A 19,694-nucleotide genomic window follows, 5' to 3' on the forward strand; every position below is an offset into this window, starting at 1 on the left:
GGAAAAAATAGAGAGATATAAGCTAGACAGTTGTACAACTTGGTCCATTTGTATCAACTGAGTAATCGGGCTTAAGAGTAGTCGCTAAGAATCAGTATTAAATTGGGGTGCAGTGGTGTGGCTCACTGAACTTGACCATGTACAAAGGGTACATGGTAACCTACAGAAGAGAATCACCTTTCCTCCTGATACTCTCTCTTCTCTGAGTTTTCAAGACCCTGCTCTCTTGTTAATGATCCATTTTTCCTTCTCTGCCACAAGTTGGAATTGACTCCTTTGGGGGTGGTGAGCTCCCCAACACTGGGGGTTCTCACCAAGAAACTGGAGAACCACTTAACACTTATTGGGAGGATTCTTAAATTTAAGTGTGGATCGGATTGGATGACCTTAGAAATCCCTTCCAACTTGGAGATTTTGTGGTTCTTTGATGTCTGACTTTGATTTTTATTTTTAATAAAGTCTTCAGTATTGATTTGACCATGATGTTTTGAATTAATAAGTCATTTAAAGGAAAAACAAATTTATTAAAACTTAGCATTGAATATCAAGTCACCTAATTAAAATTCATTCATAGTTATTTTCATTTCAATTAACTAATTGCAATGCACAAATGCCACACTAAATTTTCACTAGCTCCCACTGAGATCCCAATGCGATTCCTCTCCTTCTCCATTCATACCGTCTTCTCTTTGCATATGGTAGGAGTTAGAGTGTCCTTCTTCTAGGGCTATTCTTGTTTCTTCCCATTATTTCATATATATTCTTCCAACTTTTTTGGTATTCCTCATCCTTGCTGGTGTTAATAACACTCTAATATTTGATTATTTAAAGTGCCATAGCAAGTCACTCACCATCCCAAGTTCTTTTGCCCACTACATAGTTGGCACATATAACTTCTATGGTAATTTCCAATACTATATCAATGATCTTATGAATAATCTTGGGCAAGTCTTAGAGCCTCAGTTTCCCCAACTGTAAAACAAGGTAGCTGAACTAGATAGAATTTGTATTTCCTTCTAGTTCTCTAAGTAATCTTGGGCAAATCACTGAACCTTCCCAGACCTCAGTTTCCTCATGTGTGAAGTTCAAGTTTTGCTTTCTAATGTCTATTATCCTAGGATTTTATGATTCTACGTCTCACAGTTTTATTTAGACAACACTCTCCTTCCTCATCTCCCATCTCTTCTGGCCTCGCTGGCTTCCTTTGAGTCTTAGCTGAAGCTTCAAACCTTTCCCAGTCCTTAGAGTGCCTTCCTTTGGAGTCACCTCTGATTTCTCTTGTATGTAACTTGTTTGTACATGGTTGTTTGTCTGTTTGCATGTCGCCACTGTCCCACCAGCGTTTAATTTTAATGCTATTACTTATTTTTACCAGTCTGATCAATTTGACTTGGTCCCTCAAAATTGTTTTAACTCACACTCTGGTTATCATTAAAAATGAGCATTTTTTCCAAGGTATTATTAGTAATTTTTATTTCCTTTGCTGAAAACGGTCAGCTTAAGTACTTTGACCATCCAGCTATTGTTTGTTGGGAATGAAACCTGTAATTTTTTTGCTATTCTGTATAATTTTTAATGCTTTGTATTTTCCATAAATATTTTCCCAATTTGTCATTTTTATTTTTAACTGTATTTCATTGTGCCTTTTATATCTTAATGAAGTCAAGTACATCTGTCTTGTTGCTAATAATCACTTCTACTTGTTGAACAGGAAAAAAAATGTCAGCTTGTTTATTTCTCTCAATAATAAAAAAGCACTTCCTGGGTCACCCTTATTTTTTGGTCCATCCAATCCTTTCTTAATTTTCATTTCTGCTTTTCATTTCATATTTGGCATGGTGCCTTCATACAATTTCCTGCTGCTGACATTGTTGAAATTTTTAATGCATTTTTTGAAACCTGGAAATCATTTCCCCGTACTTATTCTTTTATTGTATGCCTCATACTTATTTGCCTTTCCCATTATCCCTCCCCCTCCCCCACTCCTACCTGTTTATTTATAGGGATTTTGCTGACATGTTTTTTCTGAATATTATCTCTCCTCTTTTCCTTTTTCTTGTTTCAAATATTTTGGATACAACGCACAAATTTTATTCATCTTTTCTCCCCTGACTCTTTTATCCCTAGCTTACATTCACTGTCTCTATCCTCTTTAACATATTTTATTATAAATATATTCTGATTTTGAGTATTAGGACAAAGTTGTTCAATCAGTGAGGATTTATTAAGTACCTATTGTGTACTAAATACTGGGGAGAAAATGATAAAAGTAAAACATTTCCTACCCTCATGCCTCTTACATTCTAATGTGTAGTTCAAATTATACCCAAATTATAGATTAAAAAGAAAAAAAGAGATGGAAAAAAGAGGAAAGAAGTGGATTTGTGTCATCACACTTTCAGACAAAATTCATGATTTATCTAATGATAATAAAAGTAGCTAACATCTATAAAGAATTTAAAGTTTGCAACGCAACTTAACATTGATCTTTTGAGTTGATCAGATCAGTTGAGATTTAGAGCTGGAGGCCAGTGAGTCCAATTCCTTAATTTTTACAGAAACATGAAAAAAATCCTGTGAGGTGGGCAGAATAAATTCTCTTTATATTTTATTGAGAAAACTGAGGCCAAAAGATATTCTGCTAGATGGCACGTGGATAGAACACTGGACCTTGAGTCAGGAAGACCTGAGTTCAAATTTGGCCTCGGATATTTCCCACCCATATAATCCTGGGCAAGTCACTTAAATCTGTCTGCCTCAGTTTCTTTATCTGTAAGTCTCCAAGTCCTGTCTTTCCACTAAACCAATATATTTCAACATTTTAAAGTAATTTTTCTTATACTTTTATGACAAACAGAATTACTGTATAGGACAAATATATGCAGTGTTCTCCTCTCTTAGTAAAACCATGCTTTTCTGCTGAGAAAAAGAGAAGTATGTTTCATTCTTTGTCTTCGAATCTTGTTGTTGGTGCAATTATCAGTTCCTCAGCTCCTTTCAGCAGTCATTTCATTTATTCTGCTGTACTCACACTGTCCATTATTCTTTGGCTTCTGTGTATTTCACTGTGCATCAGTTCATGCAAAGTCCCTGTGTTTCTCTGAATTCCTTGTGCTCATTTCTGATGGCCCGATTATTTTATTAAATCCTCATCATATTTGCTTTTTATTTTCCCAATTGAGGGGCACTCACTTGATTCCATTTCTTGACTCCTCTGTGAATATTTTGGTATATAACAGGCTTTTGTTTCTTTGTTGCCCAGTCCATTATACCAAATTAATAAGAGATTGATGATGGATCCATCATCATGTCACAGAAGAAGCAAGAATTTAAGGCCATTTGTAATGTTTCTGACATTGTAAGAGTATCTGCTGTTGACTTTGCTTGCTAAATGGTCTTTCACTTATTCCTAGTCAGCAACAGGCTGCCATTTTGATTTTAAAATGGCTGTTGATGGTCTCTTGGAAAATCACTGACACCTTATCTTTCTTTTGGTTAGGTCCAAAGAAAAAACCTGTTTTTTTCTTCAGTTCCAACTCAATAGTTTGAATTTCCCAATACGATTGTACTTTATAACACAAAACAAAAGATACTATGATTTTGCATTAATTGTCAGTTGAATGAACCAACGTTTTGAGTTCTTTCACCATCATATGCAAAATCAAATGAACTGTGAGAGTTAAACTAAGAGAAAACAGCACTTACTGAAGAATCCTTTAGTACGGCTTAGGATGAAGAACACAACACAATATAATACACATTTATTAAATGCCTACTTTGTGTCAGGCACTATGCCAAGTGCTGGAGATAGAAATAAAAAAAAGAGACAATTTCTACCCTCAGGGAGCATACATACTAATGGAAGGAAAGACAAGAAACAAAAGAAATCTGAAAAGGGAGGGAGAAGAAGGTACCTGGCACAGGGGCATGATGGTGCTGGTATGGAAATTCTCCTTTGTAGGTGTCAGAAATGCAGAGGCTTATGAGCTGTCCTTGAAGGGAGGTTTTGGAAGGAGTTTTTTGCCCTCCAATCAGGGTGGAGACAACTGAGGTTATTGAAGAGATGTGAATATTAAAGATGAAGGAAGGATTATTTGTATAATAAAATCTCCTGCACTTTCGGAAGCATGCCCTGGTATATGTCAGGCATTAAGGAGATGGAGTAAAACATCTCTGAAAATATCATATTGGGAGTGGGAAATTTGTAGCCCTTAGGAGAAAAGTGCTGTGTGCTGATCTCCACTTCTTAAGAAGATGGTTTGGGAAAATTGGACCCTTCCTGGGCCATGTTCTTTGCTCAGCAGGAAACTCAGAGCATTGGGTTGAGAGTCAGTGTATCTGGGTTCTGCTCCAGGATCTGCTAGTGTGAACTTAGGCAAATCATTTTGAGGACGTTGAGTCTCGTTTTCCTCTACTGCAAAATGAAGGGGCAGAAGTAGATGATCAGTAAAGTTCCTTCCAGGTCTGAATCTGTGTTTCTCTGGAAAGCCAAGCCCAAGTCCGTGGGCAGTGAGTATCAGAACCTAGATTCAAACCTAGGTTTTCAGCCTTCAAATCTGCTGCTCTTATTTGTTGAGTCTCTGGGCCTCAGTTTCTTCTTTTGTAAAATCGGTAAGTTAGACTAGGTGGCCTCTAAGTTCTCTTTCGTGTCCAGGCCTGTGCTTCTAGCATTCATCTGCTTTTTAATTTTCCACCTTCTAGTGTTGTGGATCATGGAAATGTCTTAAAGCTTCTGGAAAGATACTTTCTTGGAATAAAGTTCAAATGTATGAAATAAAAGGTAGAGGATTATAAAGGAAATCACTTCGATTGAAATAGTTATCAGCACTTATAACACAAGACAGAAACCAAGTCTATGTAGCCCAAAGTCCCAATGTGGTGCTCACGCTGTGTATGCCTTCGTGACTCAATGTCCTGCCATCCTCCCTTTCTTAGAAGTCACCTATCTACTTTCTGGAACCTTTCTAAGTCTTTCTAAGGAAAAATGTGCTCATTTTACTTAGAGGTAGCTGCAGTGTGAGCATATGAACTCAAATGCCAGAAGAAGAGGCAATGGAAGTAATTGCCTCTGGAAGTGCTAGCCGCTAAGTCCTTCCGCATCAGCAGGAGAAAGAAGAAATGCTGGTGAGGTAACAGATTAAGAATTTTCAGGTTTTCAGCATTGGAGCCTGCTTGTCTTTTGTTTCCATTTGCAGTGAAGGGCTATGGGAAGGGGGAGGACAGTTAACTTGATAATCAGGGAGTTATCTGCACACCCACATCCCAAGTGACTGAAGGCAATAGAGAAGAGAGTCTGCTATGGAGTAATGTGCATTCTTTGTTTGGCTCAGAGAGGGAAAAAATCACCAGCATTTTTTTTAAAGTCCTTATCAGCACAGAGCTTCCCAGAGACCTCCAATATGGTAGTGATGACATCTGCTTCCATTTGCACCAGACATGGATGAAAAGACAGGCACAATTACCAGCTGCTCTGCTGGGTGCCCAGTCCTCCTTGTTAATCATGGGAATTATATGTGTGAATCCCAGGGAAGACTTCTGGTGGGCCAAAATGCCACCCTGAAACCATCCAAATGGAGAGGATGCAGAATGTGAATATTCCCACAGCATTGCATATGCAACCTAGGAAGTTGATTATGGAATGAAGATAACATTTTAAAATGACAGAAGACTGGGAGGAAATTACTAAGACAGTGGATGACAGTTATTAGGACTCAAAGAGATCTGGGAAGACAAGAACATTGGGTTGATTCTGATGTGATAAAAACTGAATACATTTCAATGTAAAGACATTAAGTTCACCCAAACAGGATGGTGGGAGATAGGATTAGAAAGCAATTTGCCCGAAAAAAGATCTGGAGAGTTAAATGGACTGCAAACTCATTGGAGTTTGATACAACATTCCAAATGATTGACAACAGGGTTAGGCTACCAAAAAAATATCTTGACAGGTTAGAATATTATGATGAATTTGGTTAGATGAGGTACAGGCAGAATCATTATAAACTCATTTACAGGTTCAGAGAGCTGAGTTCACAACTAGAAGATTGAATAGGCTGGTTAGATTTCTGTTTAGCTGGAAGTGGCCTGGGGGTTTCAGTGCATTGTAATCTTGACATGCAACAACTTTGACATTGAGAACCAGAAAAGAATCGTGGGTTCTTGGAGTTGTTGAGAGAGACATTTTGTTGAGGAATAAGGAAATGATTGTCCCATTGCCTCTGTCCTGGTCAGATCTCACAAGAAGCATGGTATTCAGCTTTGGGAGCCACAGTTTGGGGAAAAAAAGGCATTGAGAAGCTGGAGGAAATCTAGAAAATTGCCACCAGAATGGAAGTTGATCATGAGTTCATGCCATATTCACATTCACATACATGCCACATTCAATCTGCGAAGAAACTGAGCATGTTTATCCTGAAGAAAAGGTCATAATTGTGCTGCCTTTTAAGTATTTGAAGGCCTTTTCTATGAGAGAGGGATTAGTCTTATCTTCTTAGATTCTCATCCATTTTTTTCCCAAGTGCCTTGAAAAATAGGCAAGTGCCCATCTGGAGCCCAACACAAAACTCTAGGATTAGCATGATAAAGTAGACCAACACTCAGTGGGTGTGGGTTCAATAATAGCCACTGATAACTGGTATCTTTGTGACCTTGGGTAAGTCACTTAAAATCTCTCAATTTCCTTATCTGAAAAATGAAAGGGTTGGATTATATGACCACTGAAGTCCCTTTATTCTCTGGCTCCAGGAGAATATGATGGTAGGGTACAAACATCATGCGAACATTATTGGCAATATTCTTTGATTGTTAATCCAAGGCTTGATTGCTCTATGATAAATATGCCAGGTCATTTATAATGTTAGAGAAAATGTTTCTGGAATTTTACATTTACACAAGGAAAAGAAGCTTGCTCTCCCATCTCTTTTCCTCTTCTCTTACTCTCTTCCCTTCGCCCTCTCCCTTCCCCCATTGCCCTGTTCATTGCTCATTTATATTGATAGAGTGCAAAGAGTCCTAGGTGTGGGAGTTCAGATTTGGATTGTAGACATTGCTGTCTTCCTAACTAGCTGTAAGCCTTTGGGTAAATGCTCTTGAAACTTTTCTCATCTGGAATAATCCTATCATTCTTCATATTTTACCAGTTTCCCTCTCTTCCACCACGTTCATTTGTTATTTGCTGTTTTCAGACTGAGTTATAGAAGGAGACTGGCTAATGTTAAAACTGTAAAGAATATACATTTATTGTTGATGTATGTTTTCATGGGGAATGTACTTGGAAAAAATTTCGTTGATGTGTCAATTATTCCTGGGAGCTCCGCCATCATGATATATGTAAGTTGCTATGGTTAAAGTGGTTTCAAAAGAACCTCAGGAACTTTGGCATAATGGGGAAGGAGATGAGGACTTCAAGGGGAAGGAGTACAGTGCCTCCCCCCCACCCCCGCCCTTAGCAGAATATGAACTCAATATAAAAAAAAAAAAACCAAAACGATTTCAGGGTATGTTGAAGGAAATCAGGAGAAAGTGGAGAATTGTTTCTGAGTGTTCTAGATGGATGGTCTAGAAAAGTTTCATTGTAATATGAAAATACTAATTTAGTGATCAACACTTTTACTTAATTATTTTTGCCCTGTGTGGGTGGAGAGATGCTTACCCAGATGAAATCACAGATCCTTGACAAATTGGCGCATGTCATGGGCTGTGGTTTGTAATGTTGGACAGAATGTCCTCCCTGGTGAGATCATGGGTCCATTGGAGTGTGCAAACATTCATGTATGCTCTGACTAGTGGCAGTTTTCAGTTTCATGCCAGATTACCTGGAGCCAGTTGATACTCTTACCGGATCACGTGCTTTGCTAAATCAGTGTGAATGACTGTTATTATTATTATTATTATCAATGGGGTTGATACAGGAGAATCATCTCTACTTGGCATTCAATGCCTTGCATGGCTCTCATACCCTGCTTGCTCTTTTCCCCCATGTACAAGTCCACAAATAACTCAGCTTAATAGAATCAGCAGAGGTTATAGTAGAGAGGAGTGGGACTACTTGGTAAGGCAAGGGATCTTTTGCTCTGCGTGGATTCATGAAGCCCCACATAAAGGAAAGATGATGATGATGATGGTGATGATGATGATGATGAGGATTGATGGATTTGGAGTCAGAGGCTGGTTTGAATCTCAAATCTCCTCCTTACTATCTACATCACCTTATTATGTACATTTTACAGAGGAGAAAATCGAGCCTTAGAAAAGTTAAGTGACTTGTTCAGGCTCACAGTCTCTTCAGACCTCAGTTTCCTCCTCTGTAAAATGAGGGAGGTGAGGTGGAGGATCTCTAAGTTTCCTCTCCAGTGAGTATTGGATAAGGTCACAAGGGATGGTTAGCCTGAAGAAGAGGAGATTTGGCGGGAGAAAGAAAGATGTGAGCTGTCTTCAAGGTGTTGTAAGGGTGACTAAACTTATTTTGTTTTGTCCCCATTGAAAGAAGTGGGAGGAATGGCTGGAAACCACTAAGAGAAAAATTTAGGCTTTGCATCTTGACAAGTATGCTGAAAATTAGAGTTGTCTAAAAGTGAAATGGACTGCCTTGGAGGCTGGGTCTAGTGCGTCCTCTTTGATTGAAAGTCCTTTAGGAAAGACTGGACAATAAGTCATGGCCTATGTTGTAGTGGAGATTCCATTTCAATATGCCTTCAGCTAGATTAGATGGCTTCTGAGGTTTCTTTCAAATGGGAGATTCTATGAAAGGGTTCTTAGGAGTATGCATATGATAATTTTTCCTGTAGGTGAAGAAGACTGCTTCAGTATCCCTCAACAGAGAGGCAAATCCTTACAAAAAATGAAGTAATTCTGTGTGTCTATAATGGCTCTATCTACCTGTATTTACCTGTTACATGAAGATCTGTTGGAGAAACTAGGGATGAGAAGACCTAGGCAGGACCTGAGATTGGAAGGAATGCCATGTACAGGAGGTGGGCTTGTTCTGTTTGCTCCAAATTGCAGAATCAGGAGCATTGATTGAATTTAAGAAGAGGGAAATTTAAGTTTAATAATTTAAGTTTAATACCAGGAAAAACTTCCTTATTGACATTCTCAACTATCCCAAAGTACAATGGACTAACCTGAGCCTTAAACAGGATGCTGCCAAGCTAAGTCTGGATGTCCACTTCTCAAATATGTCTTAGGGAGAAGTGGTTGCTGAAGTCTCTTCCAGCTATGCAATTATGTGTTTCCTTTCAACATTTTCTTTTTTCCCCAATTTATTTATTTTTAGTTTTCAACATTCACTTCCATAACTTTTAAATTTTCTCTCCCTCCCTCGCCAAGATGGCATGCAATCTGATATGGGCTGTACACATAAACATGTTCTTAAATACATATTTTTAATCTCTAGGTTATGTGCTGTCTGCCTTGTTTATAACATGAGAGTATTGTAGGCTCAGGGGAAAGGACCAGAATGGAGGAAGATACTGAAGATGTATGAAGGTGAAACATTGAAGCATTGAGATCATGGAGGGTGGGGATGGAATTAGGGTCATTGAAGAAGAGGCTGCCTTTAATTAGAAGACTTTCTCCCTAAGGTTCAAGGAAAAGAGGAGAAGTGAGGGCACTGAGAGAATTATAGGATTGGGTAGGGAGTTGACATGGTCTCCATCTTCTCAACAACGTAGTAGGCAAGACTATCTCCTGACAGCGAGGGGAAAAGGGATGGAGTTGGGGTCTTGAGAAGAGGAGTTTGAAAAGCCATGGTGCAAGCATGTTAATGATTCAATAAAAGAAAGGGGCAGCCATGAACTAGTTGGGGCTAGGAAGTGGTTATAGGGATCCCATCAACACAGTTTTGTTATTCTTTCTGCTAAGATAAAGCCACCTAAGAAGAGTCATGGCTTTCCTCACCTTCACTACATAATAGCCACTGATTTCCTCAAAACCTATCCTGATCCACCTCGTTATGTAGATAGGATCTTAGCCAAGGACACTGCGAACCTTTATGCCCAGCCTGCCCTAGGAAAGAATTTCATAGTCACGGAGTGAGAGAGCTATCTCAGGAGCTCTGTGGTCTTCACCTGCAGGGACAGGCTTACCAACCACATCACACCCAGTCAATGATGGATAGAGAAGCAGATGGGCATGGAGAAGGTAGCACCACATCTAAAACCTACAGCTTAGTTCCAGTGGGAGATGAAAAAGCTGCAATCTTCCATTGCAAGCTTACCAACCCTATCTCTAATAGATGATAATTAATAGTATTGGTAGGCTGTACTTTTCTTGACCTTGAGTATGGCTGTGTAGTTGAAGAACTGATGGATTACAGATTTGATTTCCGGTGGGAAACAACCAAGACTTGATTTCCCTCAAGGGAAGGGCTTAGCAGAAGGCAGGACAATGATATTATCAGAAATGCCCTGCAACTCTAACGTGTCCCAAGTGTGTTTTGCCTCCATCTGTAGGCACTGATCCCATGTATTCCCTGTGTATGCTCTCCTCTATGCAGATACCCTGGTTGTGTGCATGCCCCATATGTGATCCCTTTAAGGCCACTCTTCCCACCGAGGGCATGTTTATTTATTGAAGAATAAGCTCAGTGTTTATGGGGAGAATGTTCTGTTACTTTTACTGCTCTACTATTTCAATGCCTTTTCTGGGAACTGGCTATAATCTCTGGTTGACTAGTAAAAGTAAACGTATCAGTAGGGGCTTGTGAGCTGCGGTGTGGAGAGGATTCTGACCCACAACATACCTGGAACCTAGGGCAGCATTTTTCTCCAGCCTAGGGAAGAATTGTCACCAATTGACTTAATAGATTGAATATAATTTCTAGTAGAATATAAGCTCATTGGGTGTAGGGACTGTTTTATTTTTGTATCCCCTGGACTTAAAATGGTCTTGCTTATAGTAAATACTTGATTAATGTTTGCTGAATTGCAAGGAATAGGGAAGGGAGGGAGGAATGAAGAGAGGGATGAGAGAGAGAGAGAAAGAGAGAGACAGAGAGAGAGACAGAGAGAGAGAGAGAGAGAGAGAGAGAGAGAGAGAGAGAGAGAGAGAGAGAGAGAGAGAGAAAGAGAGAGAGAGAAGGAGAGAGAAAGAAGGTCCTAGAATGATGAGGGAAGGTGGCAGAACATCCAGGAGGAATCTAAGTCAGGAACAGAAAGAAGGATGGACAGTAATGGAAAGGTTAGTGAGCCACTGTAAAGCAGAGTTTTGGAAGTGGTAGGAGCATCTTGGCACTTTCCCTAGGTCTTTTGACATTGGGCCTAAGGGCATTTTAGTAAGTTACCTTTCTATGCCAATAAACACATTAAGAATTATGGGAATCTTTCCCAATTTTCAACTTGAATTGGCAGCATTTGCTATAGAAAATAATCACTCTGCTTGCCCAAGGACTTCAGCTGTAGACTGTTTTCACTGGTCAGTAATAAAGCTCACTAATTGAAGGTTAATTCCTTCTTGGTTACTGAATTTTGGAAATTGATACATCCTTGGTTTGTGAGGTTGCCTTTTAGAGACAGAGGGCTGTATTAAAGGGAGACCCCAATGCGACCTTGGGTTCTTCTACCCCATGGGCTCAATCATGGTGGCTAGTATCTTTTGACACTGATTTGTATTATGGCACTTCTTTGAAGAAAAAGTCTACCTTAAAGAAAGATGCACTTACCTCATAGGGAGTAGTCTTGAGATACTCCTCCCCAGCAATACCCCAGTTATCATCTCTGGTAGCTGAGATAGGAGGATTAGGAATTTAGGAAGAGGGCCTCAGTGCTTCTTTGCCTTTGGAGACATCATCCTAAAAGAATGTCTGGTTGACCCTACATACCATACCTTGTACATTTATAGAGTCATAATTAAGAGGAGCCATGGGTCCAACAGATTGATTTATGAGCTCTGGGTTTCTTTGAGCAGTTGTGGTCAGATTGCAGGGGCCAATGACGTTGTTGCACGGTTTATTTTATATTTTTGAAGGTCTTTGAGTTCTTAGAAGGAAAATGATTATTTTAATTGCTTTGGCAAAGTTATTGATTCTCTCCAGTCGTTGGTTGTCTATTACTGCCCATGGATGTTTTATTTGTGCGCTCTTCTAAGCCCCAGACACCGTTGGTGCTGGTGCTTCTTTCTCTGGGACCAAGGGCATGATGGTCATGCCTCTAATCCTGTGCAATTGTGTTCCTCTCCTTCATCTCCCCAGTAGAGTATGCTCCCAGCATGCTCAAGGCCTTCTCAATAAGTATTTATTAAGCACCTACTATGTGCCAGGCAGACTCTGTGCTAAGTACTAATATCACGAAGAATGACAAAACTAGACAAAGTTAAGTGAGCAAACAAACAGCAAACCATTCCCTGCTTTCTCTCATTAGGCGATGTGATACAGAAGAAAGAAGTCTAAATTTCAGGTTCAAGTTCCACCCTCTTTCTCCAGTCACAGTTTTTTAAAATTTGTTTATGTTTTTTCAATCAGTTACTATTTGTATGACTTTGAGAAAGTTGCTCCGCTTTTCTTTTTTTTAAATTAATTTATTTGTTTTCACTTGTCAACAATTGCTTCCATAAGTCTTAAATTTTCTTCCCCTCCTCCCCTTTCCCTCCCCAAGAAGGCATGCAGTCTTATATGGATTATGCACATACATTCTTATGAAACACATTTTCACATTAATCATGTTGCGTAGAAAATTAAAATGAATGGGAGAAACCATGAGAAAAACCAAAACAAAGCAAAACGTAACATAAGAGAAAATAGTCTGTTTCCTTCTGCACTCTGATTCCATGGTTCTTTCTCTGGATATGGATGGCATTTTGCATCATGAATCCTGTGGGAATGTTTTAGGTTCTTTCATTGCTATGAAGGGCTAAGTTTATCAGAAACAGTCCTCACACACTGTGGCTGTTACTATGCATAATGGTCTCCTGGTTCTGCTCCTTTCACTCAGCATCAGTTCATATAAGTCTTTTCAGGCTTTTCTGAAGTCCTCCTTGCTTTGCTTTTCTAAGCCTCAGTCTTCTTATCTGTAAAATGAGGTGGTCGGGATCTGTGGCCTCTCTGGTCTCTTCCAGCCTCAGATCTATGATCCTTTGATTTATAATTAAATAAAATTATTATTAAATCTCAGTTTGCTATATATGAGAAGCAGGGTGGTGTACTAGGTACAGCACTGACCTAAATTTCAGAAAAATCAGTGAAATTCAGGAAAAATACTTTCCTTTAGAATTTCTTCCCTTCACAACTTGAAATTTTTAAAAATTTAATTTGCTTATTGTTGACTTTAAAGAACAATTTTATTTAAACAGTTGCTGTCATTACAGGAACAAAAATATCTCATTTTGTACATGGAGACACATATCCCATTCTGCATAAACCTTATGACCTGGATTTTCACTGTCCTTCTTTAATCTTTTCATTAACTAGTTTGTCTTAAAATTCTATGCTTTGATATTTTGATGTGTTCTGCGCTTCCTTGTGGTTCGTGATTCTTTTTCCTTGTCTTGATTGATTAATTGGGAGACCACGTGCTTTGGAGGATAAAGAGCAGAACTGGGAGCCTGGAATTCAGTTCAGTTTCACAAATAGTTTTAAAGTATTTACTTTGTGTACAAAGCACTATTCTAGAAGCTGGGAATGCATACATTAAAACAAGAGATTTCCTTCCCCCAATAAAATTGCATCATATTAAAGGAAGATCATATATACCCAAGTGAATAAATGAAAAGATATGCAAAATAATTTCAAGAAGGAAAAGTTAATGGTGGTTGAGAAAGGTGGGGGAAGGGGACAAACATTAATTAATCACCTAATGCATTCCAGTCATTGTACTAAATACACACTTCATTTGATCTTCCCCCCAACCCTGGGAGGAATTTGCTATTATTATCCCCATTTTACAGTTGAAGAAATTAAGGTATACAGAGGGTGTCTTGTTGGGGGCAATACAGCTAGTAAGTGTTTGAGGCAAGATCTGAACCCATGTTTTCCTGACTTCAAATTCAGTGCTCTGTCCACTGAGCAATACAGCTTCTCGTGCATATGCTCCATGATATGGGAGCCAATCACCCTATTTCTCTGGTTTGTAAGCAGCCCTTTAAGACTTCTCTATTAAATTGCAGATATTATTGGATGGAAGTCCCAAAACAATGAAATAGAGACCCTTAGTGTATTTGTGTAAAGGTTAATTTAGTCCAAAGAGTAGTATTTATTTGAGGGAATTCTTTTAAAAGAAAGTTAGTAATGTATATTTTTTATGCTATCTCATCTATTTCTCCTATATAGTTATCAAAATAATACAAAGAGTGGTCTCAGTTCTGTGATATTCACACATTACTGCACCCCTATAATTCACAAGTGTTCATGTATGCTTTTCCTAGACATATGAAGGACCAAAATAAAAAAGTGGCCAACCTTAAGCACAACCAACAGCTGGAAAAAAAGAAGAATGCCCAGTTACTGGAAGAAGTACGCAGGAGGGAGGATAACATGACAGACAACTCCCAGCACTTACAGGTAAGCTCGTTCATTGATTCTCAGAATTCATGAACAGCTCCTTTGCCCTTGAATGTTACATTACTGCATTAAAGACACGGGAAATTGTGCCATGGAATCTATTGTCTTGAGCATGTGTAAATGTGACCCCATTAGAATAACAAAAACATGAAAAGCCAACGCCACCCATGACCTCTTCATCTGGGGTCATTTTCATCTTCTCCAGGTAGAAGAAGGTGAGTATTGTTACTTCTCCTTACCACTTCAGTGTTGTCCACCTTAATCAGATGTACTGGAAAATGGAAATATGTGTTTTTAATTTCCCTAAAGAATCGCTAACCATTTTCAAATATGGATCTCCAGTTTGATTCCATTATGCATCTTTGCTCACTAGGGATCTATACAAAGGTTGATGAGCTGTTAAAAAATCCCATTTTAAAAGTTTCTGTGTTGATACTGGGATTGATGTGAATTATGCTTTGTTTCTGGGTAATAGAAATCCCTCTTAGGAAGAAGCATTTCTCCTTGAAAATCAGAGTCCTCAACCACATAGAATGTCAACTTCAGCACCTTTGGGGGCAGAAAATCAATAACATAGTGTAGGTAGAAGAAGAGCCAGTTCAGTTTGATGGAACAAGTATGTATGATGTGCCTTCTGCGTGCCAAGCATTGTGGCAGAAGAGAGAATATTCAACATAAGGACTTGCTCCAGTGTGTGCTTGAGTAGAGATGGCGGTGTTTAACTTTGGTTCTTATTCATGTGAAATTCTACATTAAAAATTGCTCACATTTAAGCAGCATTTCAGTGTTCACAAAGGAATTTCCATAATTTTGCCATTTATTCTTCACAATCATCCCATTGAGGTCGGCTTGTTGTCTTCCCCATGAACTTGTGAGCTCTGGGAAGGTGGGGGCCAAGTATCTTCCTTTTTTATATTCCTAATATTTAGCCCAGTGCCTGACTATAAGGGTTTAATAGTCAGTCAGTTAATTAAGGACCTACTGTGTGCTAGGCTCAGTGAAGCACTAGGCATACAAAGAAGGAGTCTCTGCCTTCAAGGAGCTTAAAGTCTAATGAGAGAGACAGCCCTTTAAAACTCAGACAAGAGAAACTGGACATGGTCACTAGAATTAAATGCTTTTTGATGAATTGACTGACATTGGAGAAGAACTGTGGCGTAGCAGATAGAGAACTGGTCTTGGAGACAGAAAGACCTTGATTCCAGTCCTTTTCTAGCATGTTCCGGCTTGTGATCCAGGCAGATTCTTAATGGCTCTTAGAGAGTGGCCAGACAACTCTCTAAGACTACTCGTTGCAAAGAAGGTGCTGATCTGAAGTGGTAGAGGGACTCTGCTCACCTGGGAGTTCCCTATATCAATGACTTCACAGAGTTAGTCCTTGTCCCTGTTACAGATGTGGAAACTATCATTGAAAGGGGAGTGATTCATTTGGAGAGATTCTGCCAATCCATGTCAGAGGCAGAATTTGAACTCAGAGCTTCTGGATCCCAAGTCCATTGATCTTTTCCTTATAACATTTGGTTTTTTGAATGGCTTCCATCTTTAGATAATAGATACTGAACAGATTAGAAAACTGTTGGGCAACCTCAATTCTTAGCTGTTGTTTACATATCAAAAAAAATCATTCCATGTAAGAAGTCTGTTGTAAAGGGAGAAACATGGCAAAAGCCTGCAAAGTTGTACAGTATGTCACAGTCCTGGCTGTGTGACATTGGGCAGGCTACTTAATGCCTCTGAGTCTGAGGCTCCTCATCTGTTAAATGGGCATAATACTTCTTATACTACCTATTCCAGTTCATGGAATTGTTTGATGGAAGGTCCATCATGGGGGAGATTTTCTGCGATACTTTTCACACAAGTGGAATAATTAAATGCACCTGTTGTCTCAAAGGTTATTGGCCACAGACAAAGCTGCTGTTATAGAATTTGTTCTCTTAAATATGATTTTTAAATATAGCTGCTTTAATTATTTTTTTTATTGTTAAAAAGAAATAATCAGAATTGCTTTTTCATGTACAGACAGTTTGGAATATTGTGAAGAGTTCTGGATATGAGTACATAGGGCTTACCAATTATTCTCTTTTTGACCTTGGCCAAGTCACTGAACCTCTCTGGGCCTCAGTTTCCTCATTTTGTAAAATGAGAAGGATGGACTGGGTTCCTTCAAGGTTCTTTGCATCTCTAAGTCCTCACTCCCACATGAATATGCATTTTTAAAAGCTATCAAGCTTGTGATTCCATCAGTGTTGGAAGCTCTCAGTGAGGTACTTTCTTGAACTCTTTGGTAACTTCCAGTCTTTGAGAGTGTCCTGGGATAGTGGGGCGTTAACTTGCCAAAGATGCTCTAGCTAGTGTGGAGCAGGGATGAGCTTTGAACCCAAGTCAGCCTGCCTCTGAGGTCAGCTCAGAATTCATTACATCATGCTGCCTCTGTCTGAATATGTGTGTGTGTGTGTGTGTGTGTGTGTGTGTGTGTGTGTGTGTGTGTGTGCGAAAGGAGTGTGTGTGAGAGAGAATGTGTGAGTATATGTGTTGAGTGTGTGTGTGTGTGTGTGTGTGTGTGTGAGAGTGTGTGAATATGCATGTGTCAGAGAGGGAGTATGTGATTATATGCTCGTGTGTGTGGTGTATATGTATGTGGTGTACGTGTTTGCAAGTGGGTAGGTGTGAGTTTATGTGAATGTGAATGTGAATGTGTGTGAGAGTGTGGAAGTAGGCATGTGTGAGTGTGTTTGTATATATATGTGAATGTATGTGTGAGAGAGAGAGTGAGTGTGAGTATGTGTGAGTTGGTTTAGTATCAAAGCACATGAAGACTACAGAGGAGCTTGTAAATGTTAAAGGATGATGTATATTACATATGGATGTTCCGCCCACATCTACGTCTACATCAACCATGTCTGTGTCTGTATCCATGCCTGCGTCTAAGTTGAGGCCTCTGGGTCTGTGTCTATGTCTATGTCTACGTCCATATCTAGGTCTTTCCTATTCCTATTTCCCATTCTAATACTTCATTATGGTGTGGAATACAAGTTTTCTAACATCTTACCAGTTGAACAGACTTCAAGTAATAATGTGTTCATATCATGTAGACCTGTCATCCAAGGACTGTACAAAAATGCATTTCTTGATGTTTGACCCTCAGGGGATGAATGTTTAGGCTATAGCAATATATGGAATGTGGAGCAGCTGTTATCTCTAAGGATGGCAGGTGAACCCACAAAGATGAAATCAGGTATCTTATGAAGTATCAGTCTGGACTGTTTAACATTTTATTGGATAAAGGCATCAAGGACACGCTTATCAAAATGGAGCTGACCCAGAGTTGGAAGGGCTGTGTAATATGCTGGAGGATGCAATCAGAATTCAACATGATCTCAGCAGGCTCTTAGAACAGTTAGGCTGATTCTCATAAGATAGAATTTAATAAGAATAAAGGTCTCTCACTTGAGTTCCAAACATAGACTTCACAAGGACAAGATGGAAGAAGATCCATTAGCACTTTGTCTGAAAACAGATCTGGGGTTTTAGAAGGCTCTTCATGAGTCAACTGTATGATAAAGCAGCCAATAAGCTCATGCCTGCTTGTACAACATTAAAAGAGGTAGAGCTTGCCAAAATAAGGAGGTGGTAATGCCACTGTCCTCTGCCCTGGTCAGGCTATAGCTAGAATGTTGTGTTCAGTTTGGGGGTACCATGTTTTAGGAAGGACATTGATGAACTGGAGGACACTCAGGGGAAGGCAACCATAATGTGAAGAACCTTGAGGCCAAGCCAATAAGGGTCTGTTTAAGCATCTATTGAGCGTATTTGGCCTGGAGAAGCAAAGACATGTCAGCAGGTTTAAGTATGTGAAGGACTAGTATTCCACTTCGTTCCAGTCACCAGCATGAGGACCCATGGCTGGATGTGACCAAAAAAAAGGCCAAACAGGCTTTTCATAAAGATAGTGAATAGCTGGAGCCTCCAAAGGTGTATTGGGCACCACTGTGGGGCTCTTGTGCCTTTACGCTTCAGTCAGTGGTAAGAAAGAACCCTAAGTTTTCCTCAGCTACTAGAGATACCTGTGCATCATAAAGAAAAAAAATGAGCTGTTTTAGGTACCTGGCTAGTAACCAAGGAGACCATGCTTGCTTACCTTTCTTGAGCCATCAGAGATATGGGTATAAGGTTGCTCAATATGCTTAGGGATACAAAGTGGATTTTGCATAATTAATTCTCAAATCCAATTTAGACAATGAGAAGAAAAACAAAGAAATGGATGCTTTTGTATCCTGTATTAAGAGAGATAGTGTGGTATAAATGGTTAGAGTGTCAAAATTATTCAGGAAGAGAGAGAGAGTGAGTGTGAGTATCTTGCCTCTAAAACTTGTTGACTCTTATTAAACGAATCCATTTTATGTCTCACAGTCTCAGTTTCTTTCATCTGTAAAATGGGTGTGATATGTTCTCTACTTTATAGTTGTTGCAAGGGACAGATGAAATAAAATATGTTTCAAACTTTAAAGAAACATGAAATGTCATCATAAATATTATGCACATAAAATAACATTATTTTATGCATCTGAGAGGCAATTAAGGAAGATCCTGATTATCACAGAGTTTCAGCGTTGGAATGATTCCTAGGGGACTTGGACCTGATAAATGAAAATTTCTTCTCTCATGTACTCGAAAGGGGTCAGTCAGCCTTCTCTCGAAGAGCTCCATCCAGCCACCACCTCTAGGGAGCCCACTCTGCTTGTGGGGAGTGTGAGGAATAAGAATTTTATTCCTCCCTAACATCAAACCTGTGTTAATTTCTCTGCAACTTCTCTCATTTGCTCCTGATTCTACCCTTGGGGACTAAGTAGAGCAAAGCTAATAATGTTTCTTTGGTGTGCCAGGCCTCCAAACACTTGGTGACAGCTATCATTCATTCCTCTTTCTCTGCAGAAATGCCTTGATTCTTTCAGGATCTCATCAGCAAGAACTCAAGTCCCTAGGTGATGATTTTGGTCCAGGTCTATTAATTTACTTTTTAAACATTTGGAAGACAGAACAGCAGCTCAGTAGCTGGCCTCAGCACTTTCCATTTCTTGATTCAGTTTCTTGATCCATGCAGAGATTTTTCTCTTTAATATCACAAGATGTCAGTGTCTCATTTTGATAGCACTTTCAGGTTTACAATATATCCCATCCCCCTCCTTCTCTGAGGTAGGCAGGC

At 39.3% G+C, this 19,694-nt stretch overlaps 1 protein-coding gene across 6 annotated transcripts in view; it reads left to right on the top strand.

Annotated features, from left to right (window-relative positions):
* Nucleotides 1-19,694, top strand: part of ERC2 (ELKS/RAB6-interacting/CAST family member 2) — a 1,010,504-nt gene that overhangs the window by 459,519 nt on the left and 531,291 nt on the right. For all 6 annotated transcript variants that reach the window (XM_072599028.1, XM_072599030.1, XM_072599026.1 and 3 more), the window contains one exon: nt 14,356-14,491. In XM_072599028.1, coding sequence (XP_072455129.1) covers nt 14,356-14,491 — 136 coding nt within the window. The remainder of the gene's footprint in view (nt 1-14,355; nt 14,492-19,694) is intronic.

The sequence above is a fragment of the Notamacropus eugenii genome, chromosome 3, assembly GCF_028372415.1.
Source record: "Notamacropus eugenii isolate mMacEug1 chromosome 3, mMacEug1.pri_v2, whole genome shotgun sequence".
Lineage (NCBI taxonomy): Eukaryota > Metazoa > Chordata > Mammalia > Diprotodontia > Macropodidae > Notamacropus > Notamacropus eugenii.